We start from the raw sequence: 26,557 nt of genomic DNA, 5'->3' as shown, positions 1-26,557 counted from the left end.
CCTAAATGCCTACAAACAGCAGCGCACTCCTGTTGCAGAGTGACTGCTATTAACGAACGCACCCACAAACTGTTACCAGTTGATGATGCTCATGCTGAGATCTTCATATAGAATGAATAATCCTCTGATAAAATATTTACTTAAATAATAAATAAGTATTTTACCCATAAAAAAAATGAATAATAAATCCAATTTAAAGAAGGATTTAACAGCATGTTTTTTAATTTTTGGAACCTAACCCCCTTTTCACACTAGTTCTTTGTTTTGTATAACGCAGATTTGCATAACACGGCAATTTTTTGGAACGTAACTCCCGTATTATATGGGGGTTAACTGTATGTTGTTAAATTATATTGATTTACATGTCATCAATAAAATTTAGAGTGCATAGATATGTGGTAATATATACTATGTGAACTATGATGTAAAACTTGTTTAAACGTTTACTTTTTCTAATATAAAATAAAATAATTGCTTTCTTCCAACAGTTTAAATTAAACAATGACTTTGAATTTAATAAATTGTTTAATTTAGACTCCTGAAACAAAGCCTGTTGTCTCTTATTTTCCTTGAGATATAGAGGATGTAGACTGATAGAATATTAAATAATTGAAAAGAGAGATAATTTTGAATATAAAAAATGATAAATTTTTAATATCTTATCATTTAGTAAACAAAGTTTTTGTATAAATAAAACATTTTTCTATATCTTAACTCTCATATATATTGAAATTAATAAAATAAATTTTCTTTATAAAGGTAAAACAAAAACCCTTATGTTTTTTGATGGATGTGCAGCAAATTTAGGATGCACCATATTATTAAGAGGTGGTTCAGTTGCAGAATTGAAGAAAGTAAGAATTTAATCATTTATTAATTTAATTAATTTGGTTATCCATTTCAATCAGTATTTTATCTCAATTTTAAATAAATTTATAATAAAATATTAATGATTAAAAACCATTTTATTATAATGAAACACAAAGAATAACAAGACTTATTTTATTTATTTTCAACATTAATGAAATAAAAATCATTTGCAAAATTGAACAAATTGAGTATTTTTTTATAATTGATTAATGTTTATATGTAAAGAATTAGTTTTTTAGTAGGGATTAAATATATTCCAGGCTTGTCTTCAAAATTTCCAAAATTTTGCAAAATTGAATAAATAGATTATGCTTATACACAAATTAAATATTTTCATTTTTTAGAATTTTCTGAATGATTATAAGTAATGAGAGGAACTGTGTGCAATGCCTTCTCAATTTTTTAAATAGTATCAAATAATACATATCTAATATAATACATGTAATAGGTAATTACAGTGTGCTAAATATTCTGAGTTATATCAAAACTATAAACAATCTCAAATATGCAGCAACTCACTAAACTTTAGAAATGAGGAAAAATGTATTAAGTTTGTTCTGGAATATGGAATTCTGAAATTCTTAGTTGAAAACTTCAACTTGTAGACAGGGATTTTCTTATAAACTAAAGTTTCTACTAGACTAAAGAATTCTTCCTATCCAGCTTTGTTTCATATTACCAGCTATTTATTTAAGAATTATGTGTAAAAATTGATGTAAATTATTCTGTTAATAACAAATAGAAATAAATTACATGAAATGTTGAATTGTCAAAAATCCAATTACTTTAAAATTTTGTTACCTGGCTAAAAACAAATTTGTTTTTCATTAGGTTAAACAAATCACCAATTTTATGGTTTATTTTGCTTACAATTGGCAATTGGAACGTTCTTTTCTAATGGATGAATTTGCAATGCCTCCGCCTCTTCCTGATGAACTTCCTCTTATCATTGAATCTTCAGAAAATGAAAATAAAGGTGATAAATGTGATAATATAGAAATGAAGAAAATAAAATATAATAATGCAACTAATGTAAAAAATGGAAGTACTACAAATGTTAACAATTCAAAATTTATGTCTAGACCAACTACATTAAATCTAAAAAATATAAAGCATCCAGAAACTGATATTAAGTTAAAAGAGAATTTAGAAGATATTCAGAAAAAGAAAGAGTCAAAGTATATTGAAGACTTTAGTGATCCCTTGAGATCATATTTGCAGTCTGAAGATGACTCTATATTTCATCATCATGGCAGTAGTCTTCATGTAGCGTCTCTACCGTTTTCAAATCAGTTTCGTAAAGCTTTAGATGATGTTGTATTATGCATTTCCCCAAATATAAAGATTACTGTACCTTATTTAGAAACAGAGAATGGGAGAAATTGTGAGCTTCGTCGATTCTTTCCGGAAGAAATATATTGGTCTGAACAATTTCTAAAGGAATTAGAAGGAAGTGGAAAAAAAAATCAGTATATTGATATTGAAGAGGTGTCATTACAGTCATTTATTACAAATGTTAATCAAGACAATATTGAAGTTTTGCCTACTCATTCATTTTTATTTACAAAACTGACTACAACTTTTCAAGATTCTATTCAGACACAAACATTATTAGCAGATTTTAGGGCACGTGGAGGTAGAATTAGACAATTATGTCCCCATGAAATCACAATGAGAGAAAAAGAAAAAAAGTCACAGAATAGAGGAGATACTTTTATTACTGGAATAAATAATGCACAAAAGTCAGAACTCGCAAATGCTGGCCTATTTTGGGAAAAAAAAGTAAGCATTCATTTTTTAATAAGCTTAAATCAATATTATATGTTTCTGATCTATTTTTTTTATGTTTTAGGTAGATGCATTAAGTGCATACAATCATCAGAGATTAGCAATTTTGTTTTGTAGTTATTCTAACAGTTCCAATAATGCACCAAACTTTTGTGTTAGTCCTTGGTAAGTTTTATCTGAATTTATGAAGAAAAATATATTTTATTATATATAATTATGAATTACTTATAACTTTAAATCAGAATGCATTACTGCTACTAGTAATTATTTAATATCCAGTAATTTGGCAGTAGAAATAGCTGTTTGGCATCATCTCTTATTACATTTAATAATTATAATTAAATTAATATTTATTAAATAATTTAGAAAATTCTGGAATAAAACAATCAGCCCAGAATGGGACTCAAACCCAAAATTGTTGCTTACCTTGTGGATGTGTTACATTACACTACCTGGATCTCTATCTGATCCTTTGCTTCCAGACAGTTAATTTAGACATAACCATATTAGTTACTCACTGTGTCAACTGGAGATGACTCAGTGGGTGATTGCAGGCCATGGATGCTGAGTTGTTCCCAGATGGCACCATGAGTAACTAGTATGGTTATATCTGAATTAAATGCCTGGAAGTGAAGATTAGGTGGAGATTCAAGTAGTGTAATGCAACACACTCACAAGGTAAGGGCAATTGCAGGTTAAAGTATAGAATAAATAATAATGAAGGAAGAGTAATATGTAAATCCTGGTTGTCATTTTTACCCAGTAGGGGGAGGGATAATAATAGTTGCATGATACTGTAACGTGAATTGTAATCATGACCATTATATAGTGGATTATCAAGAGATTTTCTTTTTAGATATTGTAGGTGAGTGTTTTTAAACTGTGGTGATATATATAATTAAAATGTTTGTAATGGAAATTAAATTATATTAATTCAGGCCTGTTTATAATGTAATCCTCATAGTACTGAGCAGTGTGGGTGGAAATAAATCTTGAACAGATCAGTTTGTAAACTGGTATTATATGCATACATTTATAATTTTTAAAACTGTTTGTTTTTTAAAATTATTTTAGGTATGTTTTAAATTGTAGATTGTAATTAATGTCAATTTCTCTGCAAATTTGTTCTGCAACAGATATCTATATATTTTTATATATGGCTGATAAGGGTCTTGTGTACCAAAATGCGTACCAGTAATAAAGTTGCATTCTGATGATAGAAGTGTCATTTTGATGTTACCAGTAGCATGTGATAAGTGTGTTATCTCTACTATAGTATTTGAGATATTAGTTAAAACAATTTTCGAGACAAGAAGCTCTTTTATAAAAGCAGGTGTTGTTTTCAAACTTGTTCAATGTTTTAATAATCCAAGCATTGCCAGATACAGTACATCACCTAGTAAACTACAAAAAGGACTTATTTCATCTTAGCCTATAAGCTTGCCTAGTTTCTTACTTTGTTGTTGAATTGAATCATTACTGAGAATCATTTTTTTAAATCTTTTGTTTTCAGTATCTGTCAGCATCTCTGTGATGTAGACAAAGAAGAGTCATGACTGCACTTGAAAACTACTGTTCTAGAGCAGTGCTTTTCAAGCTAGGGGCTATGAGACTCCAGCAAGAATACTGAAGTCTCATAGCCCCTATATAAACATATAAATATAAATATTTATATGTTTATATAAATATTTTTTAACAGTAACACACAAACATTTTTTAACAATTTTGAATTTTTTGTTTTTAATATACTTTTTAATTTAAATAAAAAAGTTATGTTATAACAAAAATTTCTCTCACAAATTAAAAGTATTAATTTTCCTTATCACCAAAAAGCCACTAATACTATAAATAATAATTTAATACTTTTATTTGTTGTTGTAAAGTGACTCTATTGGTCACTTTGGTTATCAGTAGTTACTAAATTAATGTATTTTATTCAGTTGTGTTAATAAAATGTGTATGAGTTTAGACATCTGACTTATAAAGGCTATTTGTTAAAACTGAATGTTAATACATTCATAGAAAACTTTATATAAATATAATAAACTAATTATAAATATAAATTCAAGGAACTGTAAAATTTTAAAATGAAATTTAAAAATCAAATCCATTTAACAAACAAAGCGATAATTTCAGATATGTCGTACTAACCTTGTATAGCTTAGTATTTACTACTTAAAAATGTAACACAAATGTTTTTGACCCACTTCTATGGTCTTCCTCAGATGTTTTATAATTTTTCTGGTGTGATTCCGATTTTTAACCGTTCAGGTCTCCAACGCTTCTATCTTCGGAATTTATTTTTTAAAATTTCAAAATGTGAATCTCCAAATGATGTGCGCCTGCTCCAGTTGTTATAGCGTTGATCATAAATAGCTTGCCATGCTCTTGATAGTTGTTTTTTTTCTTTAAATTTGATTGACAGGCCTTTGCAGTCCACTTTAAAAATTTCTAACGCCTCTAGATTTCATAGTTGGCTTATATGTTGGGTCTGTCGAATCATTGTCACTTGTATGTTAGGTGTAATGCCGTTTTTGTTGGAATATATCGCTAAGGCGGTATTGTTTTTTTTTTTTTGGGGTCCGTTCTGTGTTCACAGAGTCATTGTTTGAGCGATCTTTTTGTAGATCCGACATAAACGAGGTCCCTATTGAATCTTTTATCTTTTAATGGGATTTTATATACTCCTGGTGTTCTTTTGATTTTGGCCCAATCTTTCTCATTTCTCAACATGGCGAATGTGTGTGGCTTACGTCTGTAGGCTATTTTTGCGTTAGTGTAAGCTCCAATTTCTTGATATAGGGACTGCATAGGGCGCTCATATGTTATAGCTATACGGTAGGGAGATGTATCTTGTTGTGGATCCTTTCCTGGAATCCCATTCAATTGGTCTTCGAGCTGGTTTTGTTGATTATTGTCCATTCTATATATTGGGTCTTTATTGTAGCTGTGACTTTCAGCAATTTCTGCTATTTTCTTTATTTCCCTCCATTGGTCTTATTCTTTGCTACAGTGTATGTAGGCTCTTCTGATAAGTGCTCTAAAAGATGCCATTTTGTAGTTGTATGGGTCGTTACAGTCAGCTGGGATTTATATCAGGATGACACTTAGTTTTCGGTATATATTTGTGTCATATCTGCTATCATTGAATGTTATACTAAAGTCCAAAAAATGAACCTCTTTATTGTTTATTTGTTCCAATTCAATTGTAAGGTCATACGGGTTGCAATTCATACAATTGAATTGGAACAAATAAGCAATAAAGAGGCTTATTTTTTTGGACTTTAGTATAACATTCAATGATAGCAGATATGACACAAATATATATCGAAAACTAAGTGTCATCCTGATATAAATCCCAGCTGACTGTAACGACCCATACAACTACAAAATGGCATCTTTTAGAGCACTTATCAGAAGAGCCTACATACACTGTAGCAAAGAATAAGACCAATGGAGGGAAATAAAGAAAATAGCAGAAATTGCTGAAAGTCACAGCTACAATAAAGACCCAATATATAGAATGGACAATAATCAACAAAACCAGCTCGAAGACCAATTGAATGGGATTCCAGGAAAGGATCCACAACAAGATACATCTCCCTACCGTATAGCTATAACATATGAGCGCCCTATGCAGTCCCTATATCAAGAAATTGGAGCTTACACTAACGCAAAAATAGCCTACAGACGTAAGCCACACACATTCGCCATGTTGAGAAATGAGAAAGATTGGGCCAAAATCAAAAGAACACCAGGAGTATATAAAATCCCATTAAAAGATAAAAGATTCAATAGGGACCTCGTTTATGTCGGATCTACAAAAAGATCGCTCAAACAATGACTCTGTGAACACAGAACGGACACCGAAAAAAAAAAAAAACAATACCGCCTTAGCGATATATTCCAACAAAAACGGCATTACACCTAACATACAAGTGACAATGATTCGACAGACCCAACATATAAGCCAACTATGAAATCTAGAGGCGTTAGAAATTTTTAAAGTGGACTGCAAAGGCCTGTCAATCAAATTTAAAGAAAAAAAACAACTATCAAGAGCATGGCAAGCTATTTATGATCAACGCTATAACAACTGGAGCAGGCGCACATCATTTGGAGATTCACATTTTGAAATTTTAAAAAATAAATTCCGAAGATAGAAGCGTTGGAGACCTGAACGGTTAAAAATCGGAATCACACCAGAAAAATTATAAAACATCTGAGGAAGACCATAGAAGTGGGTCAAAAACATTTGTGTTACATTTTTAAGTAGTAAATACTAAGCTATACAAGGTTAGTACGACGTATCTGAAATTTAGAAGACTTTGACATTAAAAAGTTTGACAAGCACTGGTCTAGAATGACACGTAATGTAATCTATGGGTTATTATTATAAACTTTTAGAAGTACTCACTATTTATAAGTTAAATTATTATGTATGTATATATCATTAACTAAAACATATATTCATAATACAGTGGTGCCTTGTACTGTACTTTGAATTTAATTTGTTTCAAGAGGCCATTCTAAGTCTGAATTGTTTGAAGTCTGTATTAATTTTGCCCATTAGAAATATTAGAAAGTGAATTATTGGTTTTCAGACCTCAAACATTACCTATTTTGATATACTTAAACAGAAAATACACATAATTTAAGGTAAAAATAACACAAGTAAATATCCTAAATAATAAATTAAATCAAAAAGAATAAATAAAAATATGTAAATACTCTATAATAAAATGAAAATTGCATTTACTATCAACATATCTTAGTGAGGGGGTCATAAAATTATATGTACTGTATATGTAAAATAATATGTATTATTTCATGGTGCCATGTGTTCACAAGTTTTATATAACTTGGCTGTTTAAAGGTTTCCTTATTTAGTTTTGTAAATTTATGGTAAGCAAAGAGAGACATACTCTGTTTATTCAAATAACATACCTTAGTGAGGAGTGGTGATGTCTTGTTTCTTAATTAAGGTTGCTATGCAGCTGCTTAGTTTTTCACAAATAATTCTACCAGAAATTTCATCTCCAGTCAATTGCTTCTCATTTATCTACAGTAGGAGGAGATTTTAATCTTCTCAATTACATGCAATCTCCTAGAGGTTACACTTTTAGCCATATTTACTGATTTATTGCTTCCTTGTTCTTAAGAATGGTACACACCATTAACATCAGCATCTTAAACATAACCACAAGATTTGCTACATGTATAGCACTTTCATGCTTCACATTAAGTTTCTTTTTTACCCTGATCATTAATACCAAAAACTTTCCTCTTACCCTTCGTTGCTTCTACACTTTTCTTGGATGTCATGGTTAATAGGTAGAAGTTACATATATAATCAAACACACCAAAATTAAAATGAAAAAAGCACTATAATACTACAAAAATACATAAGCATAATGCAAGAGACAATTTTACAGCAAGAATGAGAGACAACTTGTGTGCACAACAGATGGCATTTCTGCAGAAAATGTCTTTTTTACTGCTAATACAGTTCAAATATAAAGGCATCATTTGGATTCCAGGTAGAATTTCTCTTGAATTTAGCATTCAAAGTTAGTCATTTGAAGTACAAGGTATTACTGTTTATAAATTTATACCTTTTTATGCTTGTTTTTAGTTTTTTTATGAATTGTACTTATTATTATTGTTCATTTAAAATTGAATTAAAGCAATGACAATTCAATTATATTTTAGGGTTGTAAATATGGACTTTTACGGTTGTAATGACATTCCTTTAGGTGATTTTTTAGAGCGATATTGTTTCAGGTGAGTTAAGATAATTTACTTTTTTTGTATTTATATTTTTATAACTTATAATTGTGGTATATAAATTACTGATACATATTTTTTATCATTTTATTGCTGGTCATAATTACCCTATTACACATGTACTACATTAAATTAATAGTGCTATTAATGGCATAAAAATTATGCATTCAAATCAAATAGTTAAAAGTGGCAAATTTATAAAATATTCAGCATGCTCATCTTAGTTATTGTGCTCCTTTAGTGCATCAACATAGTAAAATACAATGCTGTTTAGCTGGACTACAGTTTTATTAGGAATTTATCTTTGTTATTTAGCTGTATATACGGCATCTTTATCATTTTTACCATTTTTGAAGAATAAACACATCGTTTGATGATACAAATGATATATGATGTTGAAGTACACCTAATTCTGTTTTTACACAGACTTTTTTAAACAATTTTAATTTAACACAATTTTAAAAAAATAATAATTTGTCAAGTATGATCCTAATGAGGAATTACCTTTTAAAGTTTTAATGTGATCTGAATCATTAATGTTCTTTTATAGAGAATTATATAAAGGCCTAACCAAAATATGAACCCAGCCATTAATTAATAACTGAATTCATTCATAAAACCACTGTAACATCAGCACCACAGGACATTACTGCTAACGTTCAGGAATTCATAGAAAATTTCAACTGTGGACAAAGAACACAATAACTAAAACATTTTTAGTGGTAGCAGTGATATTGCAATCATGTGCAAATGCATGTATTTATTTTCAGAAAGTTACCGCAAATAAAATCTTATGTATAACTCACATCACATATTTTGCCCAATTTTTATATTCATTAATTCTTTGTTTTTTGTTTTTCAAATAAAATTTATGTTCCTGTAATTCATTTTTATTTATGTGAAATAAAATTTGATAACATGCAAAAAAAATAAGATTCTAACAAGGTATTTCATGTGGTTTATTTCATTGTTTCATTTGGTCCATAACCAATCTTCTACTTTTTCCATAAATCATGTAAAAAAAAATACATTGTATATTTTTTACATGTAATTTCTGGGAACCAATCTATCGTGTAAAAATAGAATTAGGTGTATATTGAATTCATTTATCTTGGTAAATGTTAATTTAGTATACTTCAATGTATTGAAAAGAAATTGAGCAAAAATTGTAAACTTGGACATTTCTTAATAAAATTGAAACTACTATTCTTTAATCAAATGATTTTGTCTATCAGATTAAAAATTTATTTCTAAGATAAAATAATTCCTCTTTAAAACAACTTTTAAGATTAATTGGGGAACACAAAGAAAAGGCAAACATAAAAATAAATGACTGTTTATTTGCATCTTTTACTTGTTGACTTTGCTGGATATTTGTTTGCCAAACTGATGCTGAGCTTTTGTTAATCTGCTATGCATAGATTATCTTTGAATTCAAATATTTTGATTTCTAACTAAAAGCCTCAAAATTATTGCCTCTTAAAATAGCTAACTATCTATTTGTTATCTACTGGTCTTAACATATATGATTCACACCTTCACAATGTTTAGTCCTTGATCATGTTAAAAAAATAACTTTTAGTTTGAGCCACAGGGTACACAATGGGTGAAATTTATAGTATAGTAAATAATAGTTTTATACTGTCTGTGAACACACAAAATGTTATCATTGTAATCTAATTCATAAATAATATCCTGGTACTCTAAAGCAATTTAAATGTGCTAAATCTAACAAAGAGTGTCTGTTTCAGGAGGAAGAATGAAAAAAATTGTTACGTCACAAATGTGTTAATATTTCTAGCTGAATATTTATTTTTATTTTATGATATTGAGACATGAAATTTATATGAATGAAAAAATATTTCAAAAGAGGAATTACTAGAAATTTATCAACTTTCAAGATAAAAGTTTAAATAGGAGTATAAAAATGACATCTTTGTTTATGTCATTTTTATACTCCAGAAACAGTAATTAAAATAGTACTTCTCACTTCTTACTTTTTCCAGCAGGTAGTTTACTAGTTCAAACAAGCTTTTTCAACTGCTTAAGTGGCCCTCATCAAGTATAAATAGTGTATTCAAAAGAATTCATTGTATTTCAAGGCATTTGAAGCTTTTTAAATTTCTATATATACAAATTTCTACAATCTCTACAACTTTGAACCTTACTTAAATGGTTTAATTGTTTGCATCTTTTGATGTAGTCATTCTTTGAACATCAGTTTGAATATCAGTATGAAAATTTAAAAGCTTCAAACATCTCATAACTCAATGGATTTGTCTGAATATGTTGTTCATACCTGATGAGGGCAACTTAAGTGGCTGAAAGTATTTGTTGGAACTAATAAAATATATGCTGGAAAGAAGTAAAGAATGAGAGATATTACTTTAAGCAAGAGTATTGAATAATAATATTAATGTAGACTGATGTATAGCAAATGGTACTAAATAGAACTAAAAGTGAAGTACACTATGTATTAGTGTTCGATGGTTTCTGGAAAAATTATAATGGCAGACAAATATGTATGACAAATGAAATATGAAATATTTTCAAATTTTTTTTTAAAGATGCTCTTTCTGAGTTTATCCAAACTGAGGTTATTTTTAAAAATGATTTGTATATTGACTTACAAATTGGTTATGTTGTATTAGAAGATTTATAAAATGGTTCTATTTAAAATTTTAATCCTGTTATGCTACTTATTGGTGATTTTATAATTTTTCAAAAGTAAATAAATTTTTGATAGCCAATAGGAACTATTCTTATTCTTTTGATGATCTGGTAAATGAGAGTGAATTTTGATTATGACAGTTACTTTATAAAGCCATGAAGTGAAATACATAAATATATATTAGATTAAACCATTTTGCATTTAAACATTAATAAAAACCTTTTATACTTGCGAACCATTTTATTTGCTGTATTTACCACATTTAAATACTGGTACCTTTAAGAAAAAATAGACAAAACTACAACATAAAGATGCATTGTTTTACAGTCAATTGTTATAGTTGCCAGTATAGAAAATGTTTCCTAATAATTAATACTTTAAAATAAAATTTTCAAATTAAACACTATCTTATTTTGAAAGAAATATTTCTTACAACCTTGTTTAATGTATTTTTTTTTTCATCATAATAAAAATATTTAAACCTTATCTGAAAAGTATAGTTTTTTTCTTTGTAGATCAAATTATTTATGTCCTAGTCACAGCTGTGATACACCAATGATAGAGCATATTCGAAAGTTTGCACACGAAAATGGATGTGTACAAATTTTACTTCACAAGTTAGAAACAGCTTTACCAGTAGCTCAAAATAATATTTTTATGTGGAGTTGGTGTCAGAAATGTAAGTTGGTAAGTATAATATTAAATTCATGAATAAAATTTAATAAATGGTACAATTGTTATGGCTGTGAAGAATTGAACCCAAACGTTATTTTATTTTCTGGGGCCATTATATTTTGTTAAGTTTTTTCTTATTTTGAGGAGTTTGTTTTGTTAAAAGGACAAAAATCTCACACCCTCCATTCAAAATTTATCTCTGTTTAAAAACTGATAGCTTTATCCCATTCTTGCTGTTGCTTATGTCAGCAAATTCCAGTTGAAAATGGCATCTATGATTTGGTGAATTAAAATTGGTCAGTAAGTCACTATATTGCATGATAATATTTTGTCAAATATTATATGGGGAAAATTGTCAGTAAGAGAAAGTTGTTAGCAAATAAAGTGTAGATGAGCACACAATAACATTTGAAATGTGACATCACTTTCAATGCTTAGAAGACTGAAAAAGGAAAGTCAAGATATAATTTCCAGTTGACACCAATTGTAACGAATAGGTGATTGATCTGAGAAAAGTTGCGATTGTAAGTTAGATTCAAGTTAGAAATTAAGAAGCATTTCATGTTGGATAAAAGTCAATTTATTTGCTTTTGTTGTCCAAAATAAGTTTGTTCAGAACTAAATAATTTTTCCTATATTTGTTGTATCATTTAATGTGTTAATTAAACTTTAATGGAAATTTGCCAATTATAAACTAACTATTGTAATTTTTTTATAATTTGTTAATAAGTTCATTTTGTTAATTTTTGAACTTTACAACAAATTTATTACATAGTTAAAGTCGAGATTCACAACCTTATATGTTTTTACTATTATCTGAATTTTATGAATGTATAAGAGTGCATAAGAAAAGGATTCAATGTATATGAACATATGACTAATCAAATTTTTTTTTTCTACAAGTTCTTTCATATGCCTTTATTTTATTTTCACATAGTTGTTAATATACACCCACAATTGCCATAAATGATCTGGCTAAATTTGAACATAATGATTATAAATTGGAAATTAATTTGGCACTAGAGTGAGGTGTTAGATGCCATCTCGTATTAAATTTAATAATTATAATATTTAATTAATTAATTTAGATTAAACTGGAAGAAAAGAATCGGCTTGAAGCAGCAGTTGTGGATGTATATTTGCTTAATATCAGGTTTTGATTGGTGTGTATATTTGCACATAGTTGTTTTAGAGATTTTGTATTTTCCTAAAAAAATTATCATCATTTATTTCAATTGTGAAGAAAAAGCATTAAATTTTGTTGCAAATTGAGTAAAAATATGGCTAAAATCTATATATTGATAAACAGTATATGGTAACAATATTTTTTGCCACATTTTTGAATGATGTGCAAGATTTTAATGTATAGTACCTAGGAGGATTGTACAGATGATAATCTTAAGATTAATTTTGCAGCTACATTCAGCAGTTTGAATTAAGGAGTTTTTGATTAAGTATGGTAATACTGTAATAAATTATTTTCTTATTCATAAATATCTCTTGTTAATTACAGTAAAATTTTGTTAAATCAAACTTTAAGGGGTAAAATATTCTGACTGAGTTAAAAAGGTTCAAGAGTTTATTACCTGATTTTTCTCAAATTTTTCTGTGGCTATAAATTTTCCATTATCAAGCTGCTTCTCAAGAATCTGTTCACAGAATGATTACAAACTGTGTACAGTTTATGGCAGTTTTGAGGATATTGTCAAGGTGCCCCTTTGTGTTCCATTCAGAGTGCCAGTAGCTTATTGCATCAGTAAAAGGATGTGCAACTAAAGGTTGTAATGGCATAGTGTTGTTTTTGGTCTGGAGCTGTAGCATTTGTTTATCTTAATTATCTATTCACAAGGAATATAAAAGAAAATGGAGATCAGAGACTTATCAGAGTGGAGAGTACACAGAAAAATAGATTCAAGTTAAAATTGATGACAATTTTGACTTAATGAGACTGTGTTAAATGGAAAATCCTGCATAATGTGCCTAGGATCCAAAAAACAGCTTTAACACAGTTCAACATAGTGAGTTTTTACCATATTACTTGTTCCCTGAAATCACATTAACAATCAAATGACAATAAAAGAAAGATAACTTGAAAATATAGAGGATGATAATTAGATATTAAATGTGTGTTAAAGGAATTAGTGAAAGTAAATTTAGAAAAATTTTTAAAAATCATTTAATTCCTCTGAATGAGTGCAAAAATTTTCTCTTTTCAAGACTACTTTAAACTTATTAAAATCTTTATTATTCTAACTTATGGTTTCTTTTAAATTTACATAATCTGATATATCAATTGTCCTAAAAGCAGGACAGAATTTATTAACATGATTCCACTGATGTTCCAAATGCCATGAAAACTTTGGCTGCAATCTTGCTATTATATATTTGTTTTAGAATTTTAGATGTTTTTATTATTACATTTTATAAATAATGAAGATTTGTTCATATTTTAAAAGCACACAGTATGTGATTTATAATACAGATAAGAAATTTTTGATTGGTTTGAATCTTGATGTCTTAAAAAATAGAATCTATCATCTGTTATGATGAAAAATATTCCATTGGATTGGCAGAAGTTCTTTTGAATTATTTATTATAAGTTATTTATTGAGTTTATTTGCTTTTTTCTAGTTGGATCTTATACTAACAACTGCTTTTGTCATTTTAAAGTCATATAGCCAATAAGATTCTGTTTGATGGCATTTTGACGAATCTTCAATCAATCTTAATGATTTAATATTTAAATTTATTCTCACACAATTTAGTTTAGAAAATAGAAAAAATAAAATACATTTTTACCATCTTCTGTTGTTTTACTTCTGGAAGGTCAAAATACAATGGTTATGTAAAATAAATAAATAAAAATTTATTGTGATGTTCAGAGGAAGATTATTGTCAATACTTATACAATTCGAAACTTTATGCTGGAGATTTTTCTTTGAAAGATGCTCTAATCTTTGAAAGGCCTTCTGAAATTGATAATGATAAAATTGTTGCATTAATTTAGAATAATTTATGTTAATACATTACTAGACAGATTGCTGAGTTTGCCCCTAGCAAAAGATCAGTTTTTAGACTTGAGGAATTTGGTTGTACAATCACTGTGATGTTTGGTGCTGTATAAATTGATGAGACAAATTTAATAAATCACATCTCCATTTATGGTTTGCTGAAACACAATAATTACAATATATTTTTGAAACAGTTATTGACCAGTGACAAAATTTGGATTCTTTATTATTATATAAAGAGAGAAAAAAATCTTGTGGAAAGCAGATGGGACACCATTCATACAATTAGAAGCCAGACTACATTTGTTTATTTTGTGAAAGAAAGAAATTAGGTCACAATCAAGATTCTTTCTTGCCAAAAGCAGATAAAGGAATTATAATCATTGGTATAAAAAAACCAATGATTATAATTTTTGTTTACTTTTGTGAAGAAATGTTTTTTAATATTTCTGTTCTGTTTACTGATTAGTTATATCTCCAATTTGTAAGGAAAATCTAACTTCAATAACTATAATTCTTTAGCAAGAAAGTATTGCATAAATGCATTCAGAATATATTTATAATGTAGGATTTTTATATCTATTTTTTCAAATTAAATCTTTATGAAAAGAAATATATTATAAAATTTAATGAAATATATTAACTTACATGAACATTTCACACACATACTGTATAAATCAATGTTACCGAAATTCAAATGATAATAGCAACATCATCCACAAATATATAAAACATTATCTAAACTTCCTTAAGTAAATTCTTCAAATTAGAAAACAAGCATAATTTATTTTATTTTAACTAAAACACTAGGAATTGTCTTACAGACAAAGAATTTCATCCTCCAAAAAACCCAAAACATAACAAAAATTTAAGAATAATACAAAGTTTGTTTACAGTGACATTTAAAACACACAAAATCATGATGTTCAACATTATATACATTAGATATGATAAAAGTATGAATGATGAGCTAGAAAGAGCATAAAAGGAGACAGAAAATAGAAGATACGTGTATGATGATCAGATACTTGCTGACAAAGCCAGGAAGGTCGTACATTTTTGTTAAAATATTTATGGAAAATAAGACAATCAAAGTAACTAGTGCATTCATATAATGAGGGAAGACCATGGACCTGGGAAGACTGGCTATGTTAGGGTGAGTGGTATAAGGCAAATGACAACACTTATTAAGAGCAAGGTATAATTTATTGAGTTTCCTTGATACTTTTTCTAGGAAGGAGGGAGAGACCATGGCCCAAATTGGGAGCTAGTTGTCAATGATGAACTGAAAATTGGAAAAAAAGATCAAGAAAGAATGTAGGACAGTTTTCAAAGAGATTGTCTTACAAAAATGCTAAAGAATGCTGCATCATATTGCAAGAGATTTGACAATTTTTTCAATATGACCTTTAAAGGATAGTCTTTTTTTGTCATAGACAATGTCTAGATCATTCAGTGAATTAACTTATTTAATGGGCACTTTATTAATAGTAAAAGCAGGTAATTTTATATTGTGAATTAGAGAACACTAAGAACAGTTTTATTTATATTTATTCTAAGGTTGACCTTGGAAAATAAAGTAAAGAAAAGCTTAAGGTCAGTTTGAAGAGTGGAGGGATCATGACTTAAAATTTTAATATCAGTGGCATAAGAATAACAGAGGATTGAATTTGACCGAGGATATTGTGTATATAAGCCAAAAAAAAAGTCTACTTTATTAAGTAGTCTTTTATCCTTGTGGTATGCCTCAAAGAGCTATAAAATCCAGGCTATACTTTCCTGATTTAATTTTACAATTGCATATAAGGAAACAATTAAACCAAGAATGAAAATATGAAAATGGGAGGTATATTAAAGTATTTGTATAATATCGAAAGAAGTAAATTAGAAGGACAATATCAAAAGCATGTCTAATATCAATGTAGGCAACAAAAACTAGATGCTTTTTTTCAAAATTATCAATTAGGATAGATAGTGTCAATTAGGTTAGTGGTAGTAGAGTGGTGACAAGGTTCACAATGTTGGATAGGAGTGTGTCTTGGAGAGAAGGAAAAAGTATGGTATACACATGTTTCAAAGGTTTTCAGCATAGCGAGGGAAATAGATATAGGATGATAAGAATTTTTGGGATAGTGGATGAAATCCACTGATTGGGTTTGAATTATTTATTTATTTATTTATTACATTGCAAATATGAAAAGCCAGTTGGCTATTGATCTCCATCCTCCATTTAACAAAATCCCAACAACAGTAAAAATAAAAATATATAAAAATGTGTAAAAATCCAACATTTTTAAAGAGGATACATATAAGTGTGTAAAAACAACACAGCTAAGAAGATACAAAAATTGTGTAGAAACACTACATGCACAAAAAGGTGTATAAAAACACATGAATACACTAAAATCATAAAGACGGTTAAAATGTGCAAACACACTATAGACATGTAAAAAATATATGAAATCTGACAAAAATAAAAATATGAGCATACAGGTAACCCCCGTATAACACGGCACTTCTATAGCACGGATTCGCTCTAACACGGTTTGAGAATTGGTACCATCCCCCATATAACACGGTACTTTTATAGCACGGATTCACTCTGACACGGTTCGAGAATTGGGTAAAACCCTCGTACAACAGGAAATGTAATAAATTTTTACATACTTAAGTACTAATAGTTCACAAAAATTATTATTTTCGTGAACTATTAGTACTTAAGTATGTAAATTTTCTCTTCTCGCCTTCTGTCGATACACGTGGTCCTTCTCGAAACTTGTTTCAATGTTGCCAGATCGCGACGCTTCTGCTTCTGATGTTGCCGAATGTTTTTCCCTTATTCCATACTTGCTTTATTCTTCATAAGTGCTTAGCACCATATAAGGAAATTTATAAAGACCTTTTAACTAGAAGCAAGCAATCTAAAATTACATACATTTTGCAAAAGGTAAAGCATGGATCTGAAGATAATGCAGAAAAATGCTCAGAGGATAAGGATAACTTGCCAAAAAGAAAACGCTCTCGGTTAATTAATAGTGTTTTTAGTGATGACGAAGAAAACATTGTTTAATTTATATTAATATGTATCACTTAAAAAAATTTTAATGAAGATATTTATCTTAATTATGAAAATATACTAGCATGTTTTTTAATTTTTGGAACCTAACCCTCCTTTTCGTATTAGTTCTTTGTTTCGTATAACACGGATTTGCATAACACGGCAATTTTTTGGAACGTAACAACCGTGTTATACGGGGGTTACCTGTATAAAGACATGTAAAAAGTTATTTTGACTCATAACGTAAAATTATGATTAATTGAGAAAGAGACATTTACATGATAATTTGTATTTAGAAAAAGTTACATAAAGTTGATTTTCTATCAGAGAAATACTTTCAGATATATAATAAAAAAAAAATATATGAGATATTGATAAACAAAAATGTGGGGCAGATATACATGTTGAATTATCAGTGAATCTACCTGAAATAACAATACAAATAAATATAAATATATAAGAAATTTAAACAATAGGTTGAACGGTACCAGAGAGATAAAAAATAACTATAATAATAATAATAAAACAATAACAACAACATTCATTTTTAAATTAAACATCCCATATACATTATTTGTTTTTATAAATTTGCATTTAACATATTTTATTTATTATTATACAATTCTTCTACTACACAAATGCTTTTATTTATAATATTTTATACTAAATTTGAAACTTATTTATAGACAACTCCAGTGATTTCAATGTCTCAAGATACTTGGTCTTTATCTTTTGCCAAATATTTAGAATTACGATTTCATGGAACACTCTACAGTTGTAGAGCAGTAGAAAATTGTCAACATGCACTTCATCATAGTTACTATCAGTACTTTGCTCATAAACAAATAGTTGCAACTTTCAAGTAAGAAATCTATAACAGACTATAACGCATTAAATATTTTTTTTAACTTTTACAAAATATTTTATTTATAATAAATATATTTGATAGATATACGCCCATTAATATGAGAGAAGTAGCTTTACCTCCTCTTATAATAACAATTCAGGATGATCCTATTCCACCAACAGCTATAATTGAAGAAATTAAAGTATTAGCAGTTAAGTAAGTATAATATTACAGTTAATAAAGATAACTTTTGTTTGAGATAATTAATGTAAAAATTTTATAAATACATATTTTAATTGTATTTTAATATTTATATATTTGAATAAATATAACAGTTTCAGAGAAATTGTTTTTTTTTTCCTAATTGTTTTGTTTCTGAAATGGAAAATTTTATTAAGAATTTACAACACTCATTTTAAATCTTATTCTTGAACAAATTGCCTCTGGTTTTATTATACTTCAAGTGTTTGTCTGTTTGTTTGTTATTTACTTAAAGGAGTTAGCTGTATTAATGAGATCGTGATTATAAAAAGTTAGAGGACTATCATAACTGAAAAAATTTGTAATTGATTTGGATGAAATTAGATACATTGCTCCAAAAATACTCTGTACTAGTTAAAAGCAAAGTTTTCATTTTGTATTAAGACAATATGGACTATATTGTGAAAATGATTAGAAAATTTTTATTCAACTTTCCATATTCTCCAAACAGCATAATTGATTAAAACCTTTCCTTCCTTGTTGAACAATCTACATGTAACTATCTTTCTTATAACAAATTCATCTATCTTATTTCTATTTGAAAGGCATTGTCTTCTTGCAATACTCCAAATTCTCAATCTTCAACTTTGCAAAGTTCACTTTCGGTCCACTTTCATTATATTTTCCCATTCTAATCATGGTCTTTTCTTTCACAAAGGAAAGAAAATTAATATTTTAATAGGAAGGTAATACAGAACCACCATGTAATCCAGCACCAGATTATCAACTCCACAAGTTCTAAAACAAACTAATTTTTCAACTACTTTGAGTAGCGATTATCAGGTAATATAATGTTCTAAAATAGAACTAACATTCTGGATCTCAAAATTTGAATGCAAGTTTGATTGGAAGGCATATGTGATGTCAAATAAAGATGCTAGATTATCTATAATGCTTAAAAGAGTGCTCTAAATGCATTTGTAAGTGTGTCACAGTCTTTGAAATTAATTGATGTATTTCTTTTGTTGGCCTTATAAATTTCTAACACAGTTTTAATTTGTTTTATCTTGGACTTGATGGATTAGGCCAGTGTTTCTAAACTTTTTCTTGGACCAGTAAAGTTGTGGATAATTTTACATGAACCAGTAATTATATGTGACTATAAATTACACTTATTTATTACAGTTACATATGCTTATCTAGCATTATTGTATGTAAAGTATTTATAGTAACTCTACTGTTTAAATAGCACCCATAGTCAACTGTACCAGCATCAGTACAGTCAAATATTTTTCTGTGGACTGGTGAAATTTTTTCACGGATCGGTACGGCAGGTGAAAAACACTGGATTAGACATTTGTTGAACTGGATAGACATTTGGTCATCTAGTGCATAGGCAGCCAAAGGTGCCTGATTGCCCTTTATTAATGATGACTTGATGTATGTCTAATACATCAAGTCTGAGATAAAACACAAATTAAAACTCTGGAAAAGTTAGAAATTTATAGGGCCAACAGAAGAAATATATCAATTAATTTCAAAGAATCTGACACATTTGTGAATGTACTGTACAATACATATGGAGAGCATTTTTTTGAAGTGTTGTAGATAGTTTAGCATCTTTATTTGATGTCACAGATGCCTTCCAATCAAACTCTCATTTGAACTTTTCAAATTCAGGATGTTACTTCTATTATGGAACATCATAACCTGATAGTACTCAATGTAGTTGAATAGCCATCATCAGTTAAACAGTTATATGATTTTGAACTTGTGTAGTTGATAACTTGTGCTGGATAACCGGGTAATTTGTGTGTAGCTTATCTATATATCTAGTTTTTAACCACACAGTAATACAGAACATAAAAGTATAAGAACATAAACAGAATACAGATAGTCACTGACTTTCAAACATGATGTGTTTCCAAAAATGTTTATAAAAGTCAAGTGTGTGAAAATTAAGTAACAGATTTTTGTGTTATACAAGGATTCTGTACCTAGAGTTAAAGAGAGAAATTATAAAATTTTTTATTAAAAGGTAGAAATGTTTGTTTTTATAGTGAATATTTTATAATATACAACATACAAAACATTATTTAAAATATTAAAACAAAAAGAATACAATAAAAATTTTCAAAAATGAATTTTTACATTACTGAAATCAAAACTTACAAAATGCCATTGCTTGATAGTTCAAAATTTTTGTTTGTCAACCTGAAAATATATTATAGGGTGCATTTGGCATATAAAAAACAATTTAGGGTATCAAAGTAATATGTATAAAAGAGAATTATCTGAAAGTTTAATGTCCAAAAGTCAAGGATTGCCTGTAAGGGATTCAAATATGAGACAGAAATTTTTTACAAACATTCTAAACATTAACAATATCAAAAAGTTAAATTTAAGAACATTTTCAAACATTTAACTGAGTTATTTAATCTGATGGTAATGCTTATTTCATTTCAACAAATATTTTATTTTAATAAACTGTTGACTCTGAATTTTTGTTTCCATGGTTGTGACAATCTATATCAACTGAAGGTCAAAAGAATTTTTGTTTTTGATTATTAAGTGTTTTATAAAGATGCCATTTANAGACTATGAAATAATATAGTATTATATATTGTGATAATATACAAATTGTATATCAAAGTTAAAGGTAGTACTTTATTTCAGTTGAGTAAATAGAGATCAAAAACAAAGATTTAAGAATTTAGCAAGTTTCAAACTAGATATAAAATGATAAAATAATTTCCAATGAACTGTTTTGCCATTTTATATTATAGGAAGATTATTATTAAATAAAATTATTTCATTATAGCAAGAAAGAGCCAAATTTCGAGAAAAAATTGAAGAAATTCAATTAAAATTAACTTCGCCCACTTTGGAAAACATGCAAAGCATTCCATCTTCAGTAGAAAACGAAAATAACAACAAAGGTACTGTACAATTTCTTTAAAGTCATAAAAAGATAAATAGTAAAAAATGTTTATATATTTCTGAAAATGTTAATTAACCTTGTTTTTATATTACAGACCTGTGCAATTTAATGTGGAAAATAGCTGATTGTGTGTTGCTAGTGAAAAAACAAATTGCAGAAGCTGTTCAGGGATGGAATTTTAGGTAATTGTGGAAAATTTTGAGGAGAAAAATATACTACATATGTTGTTCTGCCTATGTTGATATTAATCAAGTATTTTGAATCTGTTTTAATGTTCCTTTTGCTATATAATTATAATAATTTCTTTTGCATACACAAATATTAGTTGGACCTTGACTTATATTTGAGCCTGATTAACCCATAAAGGCCATTTCATAGCAAAATGCATATCTCACGTGACATACTCTAAATTAATAAAAGCTATTTTCTGAAAGTATAAAGTCCACCAGTGGCCAAGTGGATAAACCACCAAACACTTGTTGTTAGACCACATTTATAACTTTTGTTTTCACTAATCCTGACCTATTTAAGACATAGAAAATAGTCTCTATATGTTTACCAAATGCATATACTTTTTTTGGGAGGAATTGGAACAGTTTTGAAATGGAAAAAATTGTAAATCTGTGTTAAACATTGCAAAAGTCAACAAAACTTTACACAATTTATAATAATAATGATAAACAGTTGCTAAAATTCTGGTTACCAAATGGATTATTTAATTTGAATGTTTTCAGCAATGTCTTTGGTCATCTTTAGCTTATGGAATAAAGAGAATAGAATTGTTTTAAATTTAAAATGTACAGTACAAATTTAAATTAGGAAAAAACATAAACAAATAAANCGTTAGGCTTAGGAGTTATGTAAGTGTTATGTTCTGTTTAATCCCTTTATTGCACATGTCCATGTGCATGCGCAACAACTACTTGATCTATTTTCTTATTAATTTTTAGCATGCTCCACTATAGTCATTCGATCCATTTATTGCACAAGTCTACGCTCGCTTTCTGGCGATCTCGTGAAGAGAATAGCGAGACTATTTAAAGAAAAGTTGAGGCATGCAGAAGTATGTGTTTGTTTATATATTTGACATTTTTAATCAAATCTCATGTTTCTCTACACACATGTGCAATGACTTCACTTTTGTTATTTAAGTGTTATGTTCTATTTAATCCATTCAAAATAAAAACAACAGTAATAATAATAATAATAATACTTTTTACCTATAAGAGATAAAATATTAGTAACAAAGCCATAAACTGACAGATACTCCCCATTATTGTTATAAGGAAAGACTATGAAATAATATAGTATTATATATTGTGATAATATACAAATTGTATATCAAAGTTAAAGGTAGTACTTTATTTCAGTTGAGTAAATAGAGATCAAAAACAAAGATTTAAGAATTTAGCAAGTTTCAAACTAGATATAAAATGATAAAATAATTTCCAATGAACTGTTTTGCCATTTTATATTATAGGAAGATTATTATTAAATAAAATTATTTCATTATAGCAAGAAAGAGCCAAATTTCGAGAAAAAATTGAAGAAATTCAATTAAAATTAACTTCGCCCACTTTGGAAAACATGCAAAGCATTCCATCTTCAGTAGAAAACGAAAATAACAACAAAGGTACTGTACAATTTCTTTAAAGTCATAAAAAGATAAATAGTAAAAAATGTTTATATATTTCTGAAAATGTTAATTAACCTTGTTTTTATATTACAGACCTGTGCAATTTAATGTGGAAAATAGCTGATTGTGTGTTGCTAGTGAAAAAACAAATTGCAGAAGCTGTTCAGGGATGGAATTTTAGGTAATTGTGGAAAATTTTGAGGAGAAAAATATACTACATATGTTGTTCTGCCTATGTTGATATTAATCAAGTATTTTGAATCTGTTTTAATGTTCCTTTTGCTATATAATTATAATAATTTCTTTTGCATACACAAATATTAGTTGGACCTTGACTTATATTTGAGCCTGATTAACCCATAAAGGCCATTTCATAGCAAAATGCATATCTCACGTGACATACTCTAAATTAATAAAAGCTATTTTCTGAAAGTATAAAGTCCACCAGTGGCCAAGTGGATAAACCACCAAACACTTGTTGTTAGACCACATTTATAACTTTTGTTTTCACTAATCCTGACCTATTTAAGACATAGAAAATAGTCTCTATATGTTTACCAAATGCATATACTTTTTTTGGGAGGAATTGGAACAGTTTTGAAATGGAAAAAATTGTAAATCTGTGTTAAACATTGCAAAAGTCAACAAAACTTTACACAATTTATAATAATAATGATAAACAGTTGCTAAAATTCTGGTTACCAAATGGATTATTTAATTTGAATGTTTTCAGCAATGTCTTTGGTCATCTTTAGCTTATGGAATAAAGAGAATAGAATTGTTTTAAATTTAAAATGTACAGTACAAATTTAAATTAGGAAAAAACATAAACAAATAAATAAATACATAGATAAATAAAATAAAAACATATATAATATAAAAATTTTATATAGATATATGAATAAACTAGCTGTTAGTCGCAACTTTGCCCGTGCAGATCTTGCAAGCAAACACCATTTATATTCAGTATTTCAACAACTATAGTAATCATTATATAACACCTACTGCTGAGAATCAAATGAACTGTTTTCAATTTGATCAATTTTCTGGAACGTTTACAATCATTCTGTAATCAAACCAATATGCAATAACAAATTCTAATTTAAAATGGTTTGAACGTTTAACAAAAAATTCTTCCTAATCTGTTACTGGTGCATTCTCCTTCTATAAAATCGTAACCAAAAAAATAGCTCTTTACTAATGTTTTCAAACTCCAACGTCGGTTCTTCGGGTATTTTTGAATCTCTAATGGAAATGCAGCTTGTAAAACATATAGAAGAAGGAGAACGCACTGGTAACAGGTTAGGAAGAGTTTTTTGTTAATATTCTCCAGTGTTGAGATAAAGATGTGTGGTTTGAACATTTGGTTAAAAAATCGAAATATATAAAAATATTTATAACAATGTCTGAAATGTTATCAATTTAATACACCTAAGTACTCAATGAAGACTAAACGTAGTTGAAAAGAAAAAATCACATCTAAAATAGTACAATAGAAGCCATTCTTCAGGTTAAGCCTTAATGCTCTCCCTCTCCCCTGTGGGGGAATTTTGAAAAATTCCTTCTTAGTATGGTTTTCATGACATACCTACCCTAACTGTGTATCAAATTTCACTTCTAGGTTCAGCAGTTTGCTCTAGGCGATGATGAATCAGTCAGTCATTCAGGACAAATAATTTTATATATTTAGATGTACAAAGTGTCTTTAAAAAGACAGAAAGAGATTTATGCTAACTGAACTGAAAATAAAAATTACATTAAAAAAATAGGTGAAGGTAATTTACATTATAAAAATTTTGAAGAATACAAATAACATTTTTGTTTTCATAATCCGTCTTTTTACGGTCACCATTGACAATTCAAAATACATAATAGTTTATTAATGAGAAAACCTTTCATTTGAGGGTATGCCTCTGCAAAAACATGTAAATTTAAACTGTGAAAAGACAGATTACAGAGATAAATTTTATTTGTGTTCTTCAATATTTTTACAATGTCCAAATTTAGCTTTTAGCTTTTATACAGTTGATAAGGTGGGAGAAATCACACTTAGATACTAACCAAACCAATGCACCATCTAAGGTGTAAGCATCATGTTCGTTTATTGCTGTTAGCTTATTCACAAAGATGTGAATATGTAATCATTCTAAGAACCTGTGATTAAGTTTATTTTCTAAAATTAAAATAGGATCATTCCATAGGGTTTTCTTATCTGAATCCCATTACAGTAACTATTTAAGAATTTTTATTGACCTAGTAAAAACTGAAAATATATATAAGTTAAATGCAATATAACTTACTTTTTAATTTCTACAGAATTCAAGAATTTGTTTCAACCAGGAAACGGGAAGAAAAACTACCTACAAAAGTATCACAATTAAAATCATTAGGAGTAAGTTTTTTAATTAAAATTATTTTATATAAAATAAAAATTACCATATAGTTTTTTGTTCTAATAACAGAGTAAAATTTGAAATATTATTCAAAAGAAATTAAAAAGCTTTTTTTGAATAAATATGGATGATGTCAGAATACAACAATTTTTAATAATAACTGTATATAGTGGAACCTTGCTTAACAAGCACCTTGCATAATGAGTAAAGCAAACTGTAAGTGACTCACTTAATGAGTGACATTTTGCTTATCGAGTGACAAGGAGAGGGGAAGTCTCGGATTGTGTGCATACTCCATCAGTCTGTGTTTAGCACTCGTTCAGCTAGCATCTTAATGTCACTTGTGATCACATATTTTTCCAAACTTGTGTTCAGACACATTATGTGTAAACATCAACAACCATAGCCCATTATATAATAAACATGCTAAACGATATACCAAATTCTTGGGCTATGTAAAGGCTATAATTAAATATTAGAAATTAAATAATTTGACTAGAGGTTAGGCAGTTATGCTGCTATCTCGTATTAAATTTAATGACCAATTCCAAATTAAATTTTGATTTTTTTTTCCTGCAAATTAAATTTGCATTCCAGATTGGTTCAATCTGTGCTAGAAGAAAAGATGATGATGATTCACGCTCCTTAACAATGTATATTGTATAATTTTCTTTGAATA

At 28.1% G+C, this 26,557-nt stretch overlaps 1 protein-coding gene across 1 annotated transcript in view; it reads left to right on the top strand.

Annotated features, from left to right (window-relative positions):
• The window catches only part of LOC111623368 (1-phosphatidylinositol 3-phosphate 5-kinase-like), an 81,527-nt gene that overhangs the window by 30,640 nt on the left and 24,330 nt on the right, over positions 1-26,557 (top strand). The window contains exons 9-22 of the mRNA XM_023365920.1: positions 760-854; positions 1,702-2,652; positions 2,723-2,823; positions 8,371-8,442; positions 11,632-11,803; positions 18,547-18,722; positions 18,810-18,923; positions 20,094-20,118; positions 21,730-21,847; positions 21,944-22,031; positions 22,697-22,709; positions 23,365-23,482; positions 23,579-23,666; positions 25,802-25,877. Coding sequence (XP_023221688.1) covers positions 760-854; positions 1,702-2,652; positions 2,723-2,823; positions 8,371-8,442; positions 11,632-11,803; positions 18,547-18,722; positions 18,810-18,923; positions 20,094-20,118; positions 21,730-21,847; positions 21,944-22,031; positions 22,697-22,709; positions 23,365-23,482; positions 23,579-23,666; positions 25,802-25,877 — 2,207 coding nt within the window. The remainder of the gene's footprint in view (positions 1-759; positions 855-1,701; positions 2,653-2,722; positions 2,824-8,370; positions 8,443-11,631; positions 11,804-18,546; positions 18,723-18,809; positions 18,924-20,093; positions 20,119-21,729; positions 21,848-21,943; positions 22,032-22,696; positions 22,710-23,364; positions 23,483-23,578; positions 23,667-25,801; positions 25,878-26,557) is intronic.

This window comes from Centruroides sculpturatus, unplaced genomic scaffold (assembly GCF_000671375.1).
Source record: "Centruroides sculpturatus isolate CEXI.00-Female unplaced genomic scaffold, Cexi_2.0 scaffold220, whole genome shotgun sequence".
NCBI lineage: Eukaryota > Metazoa > Arthropoda > Arachnida > Scorpiones > Buthidae > Centruroides > Centruroides sculpturatus.
The sequence above is the reverse complement of the archived record's forward strand: the minus strand, read 5'-3'. Positions and strand labels throughout refer to the sequence as shown.